The sequence below is a fragment of the Lynx canadensis genome, chromosome A2, assembly GCF_007474595.2.
Source record: "Lynx canadensis isolate LIC74 chromosome A2, mLynCan4.pri.v2, whole genome shotgun sequence".
Taxonomy (NCBI): Eukaryota; Metazoa; Chordata; class Mammalia; order Carnivora; family Felidae; genus Lynx; species Lynx canadensis.
The window spans coordinates 145,997,215-146,012,705 of record NC_044304.2 but is presented as its reverse complement, the minus strand read 5'-3'; the positions used below and the strand labels follow the sequence as shown (position 1 = coordinate 146,012,705).

The 15,491-nt window shown below is 41.5% G+C and overlaps 1 protein-coding gene across 1 annotated transcript; it reads right to left on the bottom strand.

Moving 5' to 3' along the window:
* Positions 1-1,582: 1,582 nt before the first annotated feature.
* On the bottom strand, positions 1,583-10,706 carry SSMEM1 (serine rich single-pass membrane protein 1). Its single transcript, XM_030295605.1, is given in 5 exon segments — positions 1,583-1,714; positions 1,716-2,023; positions 2,026-2,079; positions 4,530-4,584; positions 10,524-10,706. Coding segments are annotated over 5 exon segments (732 nt in total).
* Between the last annotated feature and the right edge of the window lie 4,785 nt (positions 10,707-15,491).

Sequence of the window (15,491 nt, the reverse complement as noted above, 5' to 3'; positions counted from 1 at the left end):
TCAGTCCCCAGTATCAGGTTGCAGTCTTTATCATATATAATATCTAAGTCCTTCCCCAATATTTAAGGCCTTCTTTGAACTCTAGCCCAGGGACTACAGTCCCTGCTGTTTATCTTGTCCTTGGCCAGCCTTCTTCTCTGGGATCTGGGGCTTCCTTTCATATCCCAGCTGGGGTTCTGCTATCCATCTGGAGAATGGTCTCCAGAATGGCCACCCATCTACTGAGACCTGCCTGAATGACCCACTGCTGGGGTTCCCACTTAACTCAAAAGCCCAACCTCACATATGTCTGGATTGTGGCTAACTTTCCATAAAGACTCTCTCTGACCAAATCTTAGTCAGGCTCCTCTGAGCCCTCTTCACACCCAGATCTCAACTTTGGTGCCTGGCCCAACTTTAGCAAGAATCCAGCTAAGTAAGTTTAGTGAGAGCTCCCTACCCTTAATATCTGATCAATATCCTCTTCTTCTATCTTTGATGCCTAAATCCTTGACTATCTTAGCAAGAATCCTGTTAGGTCAGGTTGTCAAGAATCCTCTATCTTTGATGTCTCCTCTTAGTAATTTTCCATTCATTAACCCCCCCCCCCCCACCCTGCTCCTTGGCTGTAAATCACCCTCGTCCTTGCTGTATTTGGAGCTGAGCTTGATTTTCTACCCTATGGCAACAGATTTAACCCCTATTACAATACTCTTTTTCTTTTCAAGCAATGGTTGATAGATTTTTTTTTTTTTTGTAGCACTTTGTGGCATAGTTTTTTTTAATTCTTTAATCTCAACTTTACTGAGATAGAATTCCAACTTTATTGGTGTATAACATGCATAATTTATAACATGTATAGTTTAAGGTGTATAACATGATGATTTGATACACATATATATTGTGACAGATTACCACAATAAGATTATTTAGCACTCCATCACCTCGCACGATTACCATTTTGCTGTGTGTGGTGGAACCTTTCAGATTTACTCTTAGCAACTTTCAACTATGGCATTGTAACAGCATTGTTACCAGAGTCCCTATGCTGTACATTAGATTACCCAAAACTTATTCGGGTCTTTCTCCAGGCTCTCCTCCTCCTCACCAACTGTAGCTGATACATGTGCAGCAATGCAGCTCAGATAGAGTCACCTGAAAATACGGACCTGGAGAATGTGGTCCATTCCATGCCAACCAATGTCACCTAATTCATTCAGTCAGTCAGACCGTCAAAACATACGAATACATTTAAATGGTTTGTGAACATAAATATATTTTCAAAGAGCTTCCTTATTTGTAGTACAGACATAAACAAAATACAAATACGCAAGGAATAAAATATGTCTTCTGCTCTTTTGAATAAAAAAAACCCATAGGAGATGCAGATCTTTGATGTTGTAACGGTGCCATAAACAAATTCACTGGCCTGTTTTTGGACAAGGGATGATCAGAAATTTTACCTCTTGGGTTCCAAGTATGTTTTTGTTGTTAGTAGAGAGACTCTAGTGTAAAAGCCTCCTCACCTAGAGCTCTGGTGATTTTTTTGTGTTTTATTCATCTCTTTCATTTGGCTTTGCGTAAGGTAAGGACTTGATAAAATTCAAATTTTGCTGTACTTTGTGCTAATGTCAGGTACACGATTTTCCTCTTGAATATCTGCCTTCGTGTGGGTTGTTCCTGAAGTGTTTTGAAGGAAATGGCGTGTCAACCACTCACTGGTTCTCATGGCCTTTGCAGTGGAGGCAGGGCCTTTCCCTGGTTTGGTAGCTTCCCGCATTCCTTTGCCTCTGAGCTATTTTCCTCTTCTGAATACTAGCTGGTGATGGGTGATGTTCACTTTCACTCTCCTTCCACGAAGAGGCTCCCGAGTTAGATTCTTCACCGTCACACTCGGTAGTATCACTATCACGTTGGGTCTGATTCACCCGGCTGAATTGAGAATGGCGCCTGGCTCGTCTTTGTTCCAGAGAGGCGTTGACCAAAGTCACTTCAGAGTCAGTTACAGGGGTGAGTTGGCTCTGCTTTGGTTTTTTCATCATTGTAAAGAGGCCCAGTCACCATCTTTGCTTTGCCACTTAAAGGAAGCATCTTTGCTCGCTAACAGCCAAGGAACAGATGAATATGTTAGGCATATTATTGGTCACCGGAACTTCATATTCCCTAAGGAAGCCTATGGCACGTGTAGACTCACTCTCAGTTGCCATTTGCCAAGCCACCACTTTTCTCCACTCACTTGCAAGTGTGGCGTCTCCCTGCATCTGTACGACTTGTACTACACCAAATCTCCTAAAGACCAGGAGGGTCAATGGATGCTTGACACACTGCTTTTGAAGTTTTGTGGGCCCCTGATATAAGACCAAGGGAAAGGTCTCTAAGCCTTTCCAGAGAAGGACCCTTTTTTTTTTTTTTTAACGTTTATTTATTTTTGAGACAGAGAGAGACAGAGCACGAACGGGGGAGGGTCAGAGAGAGAGGGAGACACAGAATCCATAACAGGCTCCAGGCTCTGAGCGGTCAGCACAGAGCCCGACGCGGGGCTCGAACTCACGGACCGCGAGATCGTGACCTGAGCCGAAGTCGGCCGCGTAACCGACTGAGCCACCCAGGCGCCCCGAGAAGGACCCTTTTTAACCTTGCCTTGAAGTCTTAAAGATTCCAGTATGTATGTGAATGTGATTTGGGTAGCGGGAAACTAAAAAGGATCTTTTCTCTACACAGTGAGTGTGATGGAGTTGTCTTTTGCCCAGCTGGCTGGCAAAACAGATTGTTAAGCTTTCAGGAGTTTAATAAGATAGCTGTTAAAACAGCCATTAGTAAAAATGAAATTATACAAACTCACCATTAAATCAATTTAGTTACATAAATGTGATAAATATTCAAAACTAATCACTTCCTAATTATTTTATTACATTTTATTATGAGGTATGCTCTTAAAGCTATTTCTGTCCTATCTGGTTGGAAATACCACGTAATCATGTGCTACTCTGCATCTCTCCCCTGTAACATCACACTGGTAATTTGAAATCAGTTTTGATGGATGGCGTAGAAATCAACAAGCACTAAAAATCAGGTCTCGGTTTATGGTTTTGTGGATTGTCTAGGCTTAAAGTGATGAAAAACAGGTTACTAACGTAGGTTACATTTAAAAGTGTCATGGGCAGGGCACCTGGGTGGCTCTTGACTTCAGCTCAGGTCATAATCTCTGGTTCTTGAATTCAAGTCCTGCATTGGGGTCCTCACTGACAGTGCAGGGCCTGCTTGGGATTCTCTCTCTCCTCTCCCTGTCCCCCTCCCTCTCTCTCAAATAAGTAAACTTTTAAAAAAATGAAATAAAATAAAAAATAAAAGTGTCATGGGGTGCCTGAGTGGCTCATTGGTTGCGTGTCCGACTCTTGGTTGTGGCAGGTGATGATCTCCCGGGTCATGGGATTGAGCCCCATGTTGGGCTCTGCGCTGGGCATGGAACCTGCTTGGGGTTCTCTCTCTGTCCCTCCTCTGCTCACACATGTGTGCACTCTCTCTCTCAAAATAAATAAATAAACTTAAAAAAAAAAAGTGTCATCCTGTAGCTACCACATTGTGAATAGCACCCAAAAACAAGGGAAATATGCTTCCAGAGTATTCTAAAACTATTATCCAATTCAGCAAAGAAGTCACATCATTGACAACCAGGTTAAGTTCTAACATACATCTTGTTTCTTTCATCTTACTCCTTAACTTAAAGGAAAAGAACATTCATTTTGGAGCTACACTTGTTCGTCCATTGCAGCCACAGGCCGGCCAAGGATGCAAGGATCTGGCAAAAATCAAGGAAAGCATTTAGCTACAACTGGCAATCTATATGGAATTTACTATAAAGTGTATTACATGTTTTGTTACTTGTAAATTGTGCGACATACATCCTTCATGTCAGCGACATTTAAAAAACCCCACATAGACACACATCCACATTTTTGGGGAGCCAGTTGTTAAAACACTTAACAGCACACCACAGCTTATAGGTTATTTAAAAAGATGTCATACATGGGGCGCCTGGGTGGCTCAGTCGGTTGGGTGTCCGACTTCGGCTCAGGTCATGATCTCACGGTCCGTGAGTTCGAGCCCCACATCGGGCTCTGGGCGACAGCTCGGAGCCTGGAGCCTGTTTCGGATTCTGTGTCTCCCTCTCTCTCTGCCCCTCCCCCGCTCATGCTCTGTCTCTCTCTGTCTCAAAAATAAATAAATGTTAAAAAAAAATTAAAAAGATGTCATACAAAGCTCACAATGCTGTAGCAACCCGAACAATAAAGGCTATGTGAAGGGAGAATGTTGAGGAATGAAGCGAGAGCTTGAACTCTACCTACCAGTAATTTATTTATAGACTCTAGCGGCTCTGCAAAAGCAGGTAAACTGTCCTGGGCTAAAGCAAGGAGCTCCCGCAAGGGGCCACCACAGGTCTGGGGAGGCCCTATAGCCATTCTGGGCTGTTCTCCTCTGTACTTTGCTTTCCACATTCAGCACACATTTCTCTCATCACAGTCCAATACCAAATATGTACCCACGCTCACCTTTACTGACCGAGGTGCTGGTCCCACTGTCTTCATCCTTTTTCTTCTCTGACATCTGTTTCAGAAATACAGATTAGTAATAGCAATCTCAGTTGGTTGGTTTTCGCTTACATTTACTTGTAAAACACTGCTGCCCTAGGGGCACCTGGAAGGCTCAGTCGGTTAAGCGTCCGACTTCAGCGCAGGTCATGATCTCATGGTTTGTGAGTTCGAGCCCCGCGACGGGCTCTGTGCTGACGGCTCAGAGCCTGGACCCCGCTTCAGATTCTGTGTCTCCCCCTCTCTCTGCCCCTCCCCTGCCCATGCTCTGTCTCTCTCTGTCTCTCAATAATAATAAATAAACATTAAAAATTAAAAAAAAATCCACTACTGCCCTAGACTCTTGGACAATGTCTAATTTTAAACATTCAGTACGATTCCATAAATTTTTTTTTTTAATTTTTTTTAACGTTTTTATTTATTTTTGAGACGAGAGACAGAGCATGAATGGGGGAGGGCAGAGAGAGAGGGAGACACAGAATCGAAGCAGGCCCCAGGCTCTGAGCCATCAGCCCAGAGCCCGACGCGGGGCTCGAACTCACGGACCGTGAGATCATGACCTGAGCTGAAGTCGGATGCTTAACCGACTGAGCCACCCAGGCGCCCCCGATTCAATAAATTCTTACTGAGTTTCCATTACAGTGATCCATCTGCTGCCCACTGAAGATCAGTCTTTGATGCCGAATCTGCCAATGTGTTTTGAACCAAACCAAATGGAACAAAGACTTGAGAGAAAATAATACTGATAAGGATCTGTAGGTTATAAAGTTTTCCTGTATTCACACTGTAAAGACATGTTATTTAAACATCTTTTTTTTTTTTTTTTGAGAGAGAGAGAGCTTGAGTGGGGGAGAGGGGCAGGGACAGAGGGAGGGAAAGAATCTCAAACAGGCTCTATGCTCAGTGTTGATTCCCCTGAACCTGGGATCATGACCCAAGCAGAAATCAGGAGTCGGATACTGAACCGACTGATCCACCCAGGTGCCCCTAAATATCATTTAAAAACAGATTTGAGGGGCACCTGGGTGGCGCAGTCGGTTAAACGTCCGACTTCAGCCAGGTCACGATCTCGCGGTCCGTGAGTTCGAGCCCCGCGTCGGGCTCTGGGCTGATGGCTCGGAGCCTGGAGCCTGTTTCCGATTCTGTGTCTCCCTCTCTCTCTGCCCCTTCCCCGTTCATGCTCTGTCTCTCTCTGTCCCAAAAATAAATAAACGTTGAAAAAAAAATTAAAAAAAAAAAAAAACAAAACCAGATCTGATGGTACTGGGATTGATTTTAAATTACTTAAAAATTTTTTTCAATGTTTACTTATTTTTGAAAGACAGACAGACAGACAGTGTGAGCGGGGAAGGGGCAGAGAGAGAGGGAGCACGGAATGTGAAGCAGTCTCCAGGCTCTGAGCTGTCAGTACAGCTCGAACTCGTGAACTGTGAGATCATGACCTGAGCCGAAGTCAGACGCTTAACAGACTGTGAGCCACCCCGGCACCCCTTAAATTACTTTGTAAAGGACATTTCATCAGGTCTCCTTTTATTATCTTTGAAGATCTTTACCAAAGTTCATAAACTTAATATCTCCTAAATCCTTTAGGAACTGTCCTCCAAAAGGCAACCATAACGCATTATCTGTGAATCTGGCAACAAAAAAGAAATGGATTTCTTTGAAGAGTTCCAATTTCAAATATCCTAGCCCAATATTCCATAAATAAGTCTGTTCTATTGTTCAGATCCGTGCCCCATTTTTTGATGCTGAACGTGATTTTGCCAAAAGATATAAATATAAAGCAACTCTTTCAGAATGTATCAAAATTTTAGAAATGCTGGTAACACTTTTGACACACAATAATTCTCACTAGGAATCTAATGATCCAGGGAATAATCCCCCAAAGAGAGAAGACTATGCACAAAAATAATCAGAATGTAATTAAGATAATATAAAACTCAAAATTCAAAAGGAGGCAATGGTTACATAAACTATGGTACAATCATCATATATAGTTGTAAAAACTATTATAATAAAGGCATGTCACAACATAAGAAAATGCATGTATAATATTAAGTTAAAAATCAAGATGCATGGGAATGCAAGCTGGTACAGCCACTCTGGAAAATAGTATGGAGCTTCCTCAAAAAATTAAAAATAGAACTACCCTACGACCCAGCAATTGCACTACTAGGCATTTATCCAAGGGATACAGGTGTGTTGTTTCAAAGGGACACATGCACCCCCATGTTTATAGCAGCACTATCAACAATAGCCAAAGTATGGAAAGAGCCCAAATGTCCATCGATGGATGAATGGATAAAGAAGATGTGATACACACACACACACACCACACACACACACACACACACAATGGAGTATTACTCGGCAATCAAAAAGAATGAAATCTTGCCATTTGCAACTACGTGGATGGAACTGGAGGGTATTATGCTAAGTGAAATTAGTCAGAGAAAGACAAAAATCATATGACCTCATATGAGGAATCCAAGAGACAAAACAGATGAACATAAAGGAAGGGAAACAAAAATAATATAAAAACGGAGGAGGACAAAACAGAAGAGACTCATAAATATGGAGAACAAACTGAGGGTTACTGGAGGGGTTGTGGGAGGGGGGATGTGCTAAATGGGGAAGGGGCACTAAGGAATCTACTCCTGAAATCACTGTTGCACTATATGCTAACTAATTTGGATGTAAATTTTTAAAAATTAAAAATAAAATTAAAAAATCAAGATGCAAATTTGTATATGCAGTATGATCACAAGTTCACTAAAAATATGAAAAAAGACTAAGCAATGTCCACAAGTGTTAGCAATGGTTGAGTTTGAGTGAAAGAGTGTTAGTTTTCCTTATAACTTTTGAAGTTGTCTCCAGTTAGGAGAAAAATGAATTTTTGTAGAAAGTCCAACTTCCTTCGGGTAGAAAGTGCTGTTCTTGGGTACTCATAACTACAATCCAGGACCCTTGGCCCATTCCTTTCTTAATATCTGATCTCTACAATAGCAGGCAAGTATCTTTAACAAGGTGCCTCTCTCCTTTTTGGGTTACGGCAACCATTCTCTGAAAACCTTAAGAATGGAAACTTAAGAAACCAGTCTTTTGAACAAAAGATACAATGGGCATTAAGGAGGGCACTTGTTGGGATGAGCACTGGGTTATTGTAATCATGAATCTTAAATTCTTTCCAGCAGGCAAGATATGAAAACGAAAAAAAAAGGAAAGAGAGCGGGGAGAGAGGGATGAGATGGACAGAGAGGGAGGGGGGAGAGAGGGAGACGGAAGGGAGGAGGGGAAGAGAGGAACGGAGAGAGGGGGAGAAGGAGAAGAGGGAGAAAGGGAGAGAGAGAGAGACAGGGGGAGAGAGGAGAGGGAGAAGGAGAAAGAGAGGAATTTATATATAATATTATATTCAATTACTATATTTTAATGTATACTAATATATAATACATATATAAGACTATATGTACATATAGATACACATACATATACATACATATATAATATATAAAAGAAACCACTCTTAGAAATGATTGGGGGGGCTTATTTTAAATTGAATATGTATAGAGATAATATTAAATGATTAGCAGTTTATAAGCCTAAAAGTTATAGTAGTTGGTTATTTCATGTAATCTGGAGTGATTTTTATTTCATTGCTTGCACTTTTCTATAATTTCTACGTTTTCTATAATGCATACTTTTGTAATGGACGAGGAAGGGGGAATGTTTAAAAACATTTATTAGGTTTATATCATTTTCACAGAAAGCCTCTGTATTTGACTTAATGTCACATTAAAATATAATCACAAAATCCTGAGAAAGATTTTGCATCAAGCTAAGTGGAATCATACGAACTGTGGTTATCAAAAGCATTTTATTAACTATCTGCGTGTGACTCCGTGAGTGAAAACAGCAGCAGAGCCTGCCCTGAGGAGTAGGGTAGAACAGAGGAGAGATCTAGGCTAAGGCTACCAGGGGACAACTCTGCAATTTCTCCGATTCACTTAACACTCTTAAACTCAGTTTCCACATATGCAAAACAAGAAGCTTGGGCTGGCATTGTTGGGAAAAATACCAGCACCAGCAGTCTGAATAAACACTAAACAAATGTGTAAACTAAATATAGTGTTCATAGTCTCTGAAAGCAAAAGAGTAAATGCATCCTGAAGAGTGGCAAATCCAGAGGAAATCCCTGTGCCTCGCAGTGGAGGATAATTACCACCACATTCCCATCACACTTTTACCATTACTTCAAGGTTTGTAAATAAAGGCTCATAGGTTAGCAGAGAAAATGAAGTTCAAAGTGAAAGAAAAATTCCATCCTCCTTGACTAGCTCTCATATGGTTCTCAGATTTCAAACCTGGGACCCTTCAGAAGAAGCAGTTCAACCAATTGTAACTGCCATAAGGATACAAAGTGAAAGACGAAACCTCTAAGATAATTAAGGTTTTAATCAGCACTGAATAGATTTAATTCAACATTTCAGCTATGCTTTGAAGCAAACGAATTATATGGCAGGAAACCATGGTCTGTATCTCCTCTGTCACTAACCACTTGTGTGACATTGGACAAGTCGCTTGATTTCCTTGGGGTTTATCAATTAAAACAAAAAAGGAGGGATACTGATACCTTACTCGCCTACAGAAAGGAGGCAGGACAACGTGCTCTCTTCAGGTCCTTGAAGCTCAGGACTCTGGGACTCCAAAGAGCTGACGCAAGCAAAGGAGAAGAATAGCTTAGACCTCGTAAGTGGTCTTCATGAGGAAATTGCCAGGAATCAATTTCAATTTTTTGTTAATTTTCTAAAGTATCTTTTCTGGCCCATCCGGACAAATTCAATACACTTAGCTAGGGAGTTTAGGACACATATCAGCGATCACTATTCTAAATCTCCTTTTGGCAAAGTATCTACTTGAAGAAGCATTTAGACTTTAGATGAAACTTCTCTGGGGAAGAGGTGGTGAGGGGAAGAGTCTCTGATTATCATAATGGAATCCAGCTGGCATAGATAGACCAACCCTCCTGCTCTCCTTCTAGAGCTGATGCAGCACTCGGTCTAGCTGCCCATTGCCAGCCCAGTGTTCTGACTGTAATGCCAAATGATGGAGGTTTGATTAATCATCAGCCTGTATTAATGGCCAGCAAGGACTCCATGTCAGCAATTTATAAGAGCTCGGTTGCTCATAATATGTTGGAGATTCACAGTCCTGAACATTTGGGCTATCTCCTTCCTAAGAGGATGGTATTTTCTTCTGCTAGTAGGTGGTCTAGAATGGCGACCTTCGTTCTGTTTAGTTTATTTCTACATCTTATCTGGCGGGAGAGTATAGTGCCTCATTCTACAAACTCCCAAATCCTACAACACGTCTTCTATAAATACGACAACTTTAGTATCTTTGATTAGAATTACGTGGCTACAAAAATTAGAATGTGGAGGTCATTCACCAGTAGGGAAGTTCATCCCAGCATTACATAGCCTATGGACAAACTGCAAACCTAAATGTCTCAGAATCACAGATTTGTTCTGGTGCAACCACCAGAAGTCATGCAGTCATGAAGTCATGAGGAGTGCTGCTGTGTGAATACGATTTGAGGAAGTGTTACAATATAATACTAAGTTTTGAAAAAGCAGGATACGAAAATATGTACAATACAATGCCAACAATGTAAGATCAAGGAGAAATGGAGAGAAATATTGAGATAGAGAAAAAGAAAAAAAAAAACTAGAATATACTCCAAAATGTTAACAACGGTTATCTCTAGAGAATAGGATTACGTTAGCTTAAATTTTCTTCTTCATCCTTTTCCATATTCTTGGATGCTCTAGAGCGAGATTGCATTATTTTTAAAATAACTTTTAAAAAGTAGTTGGATCGAAGTAAAGTGAATTATTTTATGGAAAATCCCCTATTCTACAGTCAACATATTATATAAAATGAAATTGGATAGCCTACCCAGACAGAAGCCCGCGAAAAGAACATCAGGACCAATATAATGACAAAATACCAAAGCAGGAAGCTCCCTATTGCCCCGCAAGAGTCATCCTTCTGGCATTCATAATCCTGACTTGGAATAGGAAAACTTAAAGGTAGGGGAGGAGGATCCACCTCCCAAAATAAGGAAAAAAGGTCTCCCATGATGGCTTCTCGCTTTGGAAATAAAGCATGCTCAAAAGAATGAAGATGACTGAGAAGTACTTCACTCCATGTGTATGACAATTTCCTTGGCAACCTATTATGACATACACTTCAGTAACTGTGACAGGAACCGGCAAACACTTCTTGGATTTCTAAGCTTTTGGAAGATTTACCTAAACTATTTCTACGAAAGGTTATGGTATTTACCCCCTACGTCAATAGGGTGCATTCTGCCCTATTTTTTTTTTTATTTTCCTGAAATTTGTATACACTGTATTTTCCTTAAATTTTAACGCCTATACAATCTAAGTCTCTGAGGTATTCATTGATTTTTTTCAGTGTCTTTTACATGTATCGTATCACATACCATATATAGATTAACACACGTGGGTCTAATGTGTTATAGACTGGATTGTGTTCCCCCAAATTCATACGTTAAATGAATAACCCCCAATTTGACTATAATCACAGATAGGGCTTTAAAGAGACAATTAAGGTGAGGGGCATCTGGGTGGCTCCATGAGTTGAGCGTCGGACTCTTTTTTTTTTTTTTAATGTTATTTATTTGAGAGAGAGAGCACAAGCAGGGTAGGGGCAGAGAGAGAGGGAGACACAGAATCCAAAGCAGGCTCCAGGCTCCGAGCTGTCAGCACAGAGCCTGATGCAGGGCTTGAACTCACAAGCTGTGAGACCATGACCCGAGCTGAAGTCGGAAGCCCTATCGACTGAGCCACCCAGGCGCCCCGAGAAGGACCCTTTTAACCTTGCCTTGAAGTCTTAAAGATTCCAGTATGTATGTGAATGTGATTTGGGTAGCGGGAAACTAAAAGGATCTTTTCTCTACACAGTGAGTGTGATGGAGTTGTCTTTTGCCCAGCTGGCTGGCAAAAACAGATTGTTAAGCTTTCAGGAGTTTAATAAGATAGCTGTTAAAACACAGCCATTAGTAAAAATGAAATTATACAAACTCACCATTAAATCAATTTAGTTACATAAATGTGATAAATATTCAAAACTAATCACTTCCTAATTATTTTATTACATTTTATTATGAGGTATGCTCTTAAAGCTATTCTGTCCTATCTGGTTGGAAATACCACGTAATCATGTGCTACTCTGCATCTCTCCCCTGTAACATCACACTGGTAATTTGAAATCAGTTTTGATGGATGGCGTAGAATCAACAAGCACTAAAAATCAGGTCCTCGGTTTATGGTTTTGTGGATTGTCTAGGCTTAAAGTGATGAAAAACAGGTTACTAACGTAGGTTACATTTAAAAGTGTCATGGCAGGGCGCCTGGGTGGCTCTTGACTTCAGCTCAGGTCATAATCTCTGTTCTTGAATTCAAGTCCTGCATTGGGGTCCTCACTGACAGTGCAGGGCCTGCTTGGGATTCTCTCTCTCCTCTCCCTGTCCCCCTCCCTCTCTCTCAAATAAGTAAACTTTTAAAAAAATGAAATAAAATAAAAATAAAAGTGTCATGGGGTGCCTGAGTGGCTCATTGGTTGCGTTGTCCGACTCTTGGTTGTGGCAGGTGATGATCTCCCGGGTCATGGGATTGAGCCCCATGTTGGGCTCTGCGCTGGGCATGGAACCTGCTTGGGGTTCTCTCTCTGTCCCTCCTCTGCTCACACATGTGTGCACTCTCTCTCTCAAATAAATAAATAAACTTAAAAAAAATAAAGTGTCATCCTGTAGCTACCACATTGTGAATAGCACCCAAAAACAAGGGAAATATGCTTCCAGGAGTATTCTAAAACTATTATCCAATTCAGCAAAGAAGTCACATCATTGACAACCAGGTTAAGTTCTAACATACATCTTGTTTCTTTCATCTTACTCCTTACTTAAAGGAAAAGAACATTCATTTTGGAGCTACACTTGTTCGTCCATTGCAGCCACAGGCCGGCCAAGGATGCAAGGATCTGGCAAAAATCAAGGAAAGCATTTAGCTACAACTGGCAATCTATATGGAATTTACTATAAAGTGTATTACATGTTTTGTTACTTGTAAATTGTGCGACATACATCCTTCATGTCAGCGACATTTAAAAAACCCCACATAGACACACATCCACATTTTTGGGGAGCCAGTTGTTAAAACACTTAACAGCACCCACAGCTTATAGGTTATTTAAAAAGATGTCATACATGGGGCGCCTGGGTGGCTCAGTCGGTTGGGTGTCCGACTTCGGCTCAGGTCATGATCTCACGGTCCGTGAGTTCGAGCCCCACATCGGGCTCTGGGCTGACAGCTCGGAGTCCTGGAGCCTGTTTCGATTCTGTGTCTCCCTCTCTCTCTGCCCCCTCCCCCGCTCATGCTCTGTCTCTCTCTGTCTCAAAAATAAATAAATGTTAAAAAAAAATTAAAAAGATGTCATACAAAGCTCACAATGCTGTAGCAACCCGAACAATAAAGGCTATGTGAAGGGAGAATGTTGAGGAATGAAGCGAGAGCTTGAACTCTACCTACCAGTAATTTATTTATAGACTCTAGCGGCTCTGCAAAAGCAGGTAAACTGTCCTGGGCTAAAGCAAGGAGCTCCCGCAAGGGGCCACCACAGGTCTGGGGAGGCCCTATAGCCATTCTGGGCTGTTCTCCTCTGTACTTTGCTTTCCACATTCAGCACACATTCTCTCATCACAGTCCAATACCAAATATGTACCCACGCTCACCTTTACTGACCGAGGTGCTGGTCCCACTGTCTTCATCCTTTTTCTCTCTGACATCTGTTTCAGAAATACAGATTAGTAATAGCAATCTCAGTTGGTTGGTTTTCGCTTACATTTACTTGTAAAACACTGCTGCCCTAGGGGCACCTGGAAGGCTCAGTCGGTTTAAGCGTCCGACTTCAGCGCAGGTCATGATCTCATGGTTTGTGAGTTCGAGCCCCGCGACGGGCTCTGTGCTGACGGCTCAGAGCCTGGACCCCACTTCAGATTCTGTGTCTCTCCCCCTCTCTCTGCCCCTCCCCTGCCCATGCTCTGTCTCTCTCTGTCTCTCAATAATAATAAATAACATTAAAATTAAAAAAAAATCCACTACTGCCCTAGACTCTGGACAATGTCTAATTTTAAACATTCAGTACGATTCCATAAATTCTTTTTTTTTTAATTTTTTTTAACGTTTTATTTATTTTTGAGACAGAGAGGACAGAGCATGAATGGGGGAGGGGACAGAGAGAGAGGGAGACACAGAATCCGAAGCAGGCTCCCAGGCTCTGAGCCATCAGCCCAGAGCCCGACGCGGGGCTCGAACTCACGGACCGTGAGATCATGACCTGAGCTGAAGTCGGATGCTTAACCGACTGAGCCACCCAGCGCCCCCGATTCAATAAATTCTTACTGAGTTTCCATTACAGTGATCCCATCTGCTGCCCCACTGAAGATCAGTCTTTGATGCCGAATCTGCAAATGTGTTTGAACCAAACCAAATGGAACAAAGACTTGAGAGAAATAATACTGATAAGGATCTGTAGGTTATAAAGTTTTCCTGTATTCACACTGTAAAGACATGTTATTTAAACATCTTTTTTTTTTTTTTTTTGAGAGAGAGAGAGCTTGAGTGGGGAGAGGGGCAGGGACAGAGGGAGGGAAAGAATCTCAAACAGGCTCTATGCTCAGTGTTGATTCCCCTGAACCTGGGATCATGACCAAGCAGAAATAAGGAGTCGGATACTGAACCGACTGATCCACCCAGGTGCCCCTAAAATATCATTTAAAACAGATTTGAGGGGCACCTGGGTGGCGCAGTCGGTTAACGTCCGACTTCAGCCAGGTCACGGATCTCGCGGTCACGTGAGTTCGAGGCCCCGCGTCGGGCTCTGGGCTGATGGCTCGGAGCCTGGAGCCTGTTTCCGATTCTGTGTCTCCCTCTCTCTTCTGCCCCTTCCCCGTTCATGCTCTGTCTCTCTCTGTCCCAAAAATAAATAAACGTTTTTGAAAAAAAAAATTAAAAAAAAAAAAACAAAACCAGATCTGATGGTACTGGGATTGATTTTAAACTTACTTAACAATTTTTTTCAAGTTTACTTATTTTTGAAAGACCAGACAGACAGACAGTGTGAGCGGGGAAGGGGCAGAGAGAGAGGGAGCACGGAATGTGAAGCAGTCTCCAGGCTCTGAGCTGTCAGTACAGCTCGAACTCGTGAACTGTGAGATCATGACCTGAGCCGAAGTCAGACGCTTAACAGACTGTGAGCCACCCCGGCACCCCCTTAAATTACTTTGTAAAGGACATTTCATCAGGTCTCCTTTTATTATCTTGAAGATCTTTACCAAAGTTCATAAACTTAATATCTCCTAAATCCTTTAGGAACTGTCCTCCAAAAGGCAACCATAACGCATTATCTGTGAATCTGGCAACAAAAAAGAAATGGATTTCTTTGAAGAGTTCCAATTTCAAATATCCTAGCCCAATATCCATAAATAAGTCTGTTCTATTGTTCAGATCCGTGCCCCATTTTTGATGCTGAACGTGATTTTGCCAAAAGATATAAATATAAAGCACTCTTTCAGAATGTATCAAAATTTTAGAAATGCTGGATAACACTTTTGACACACAATAATTCTCACTAGGAATCTAATGATCCAGGGAATAATCCCCCCAAAGAGAGAAGACTATGCACAAAATAATCAGAATGTAATTAAGATAATATAAAACTCAAAATTCAAAAGGAGGCAATGGTACATAAACTATGGTACAATCATCATATATAGTTGTAAAAACTATTATAATAAAGGCATGTCACAACATAAGAAATGCATGTTATAATATTAGTTAA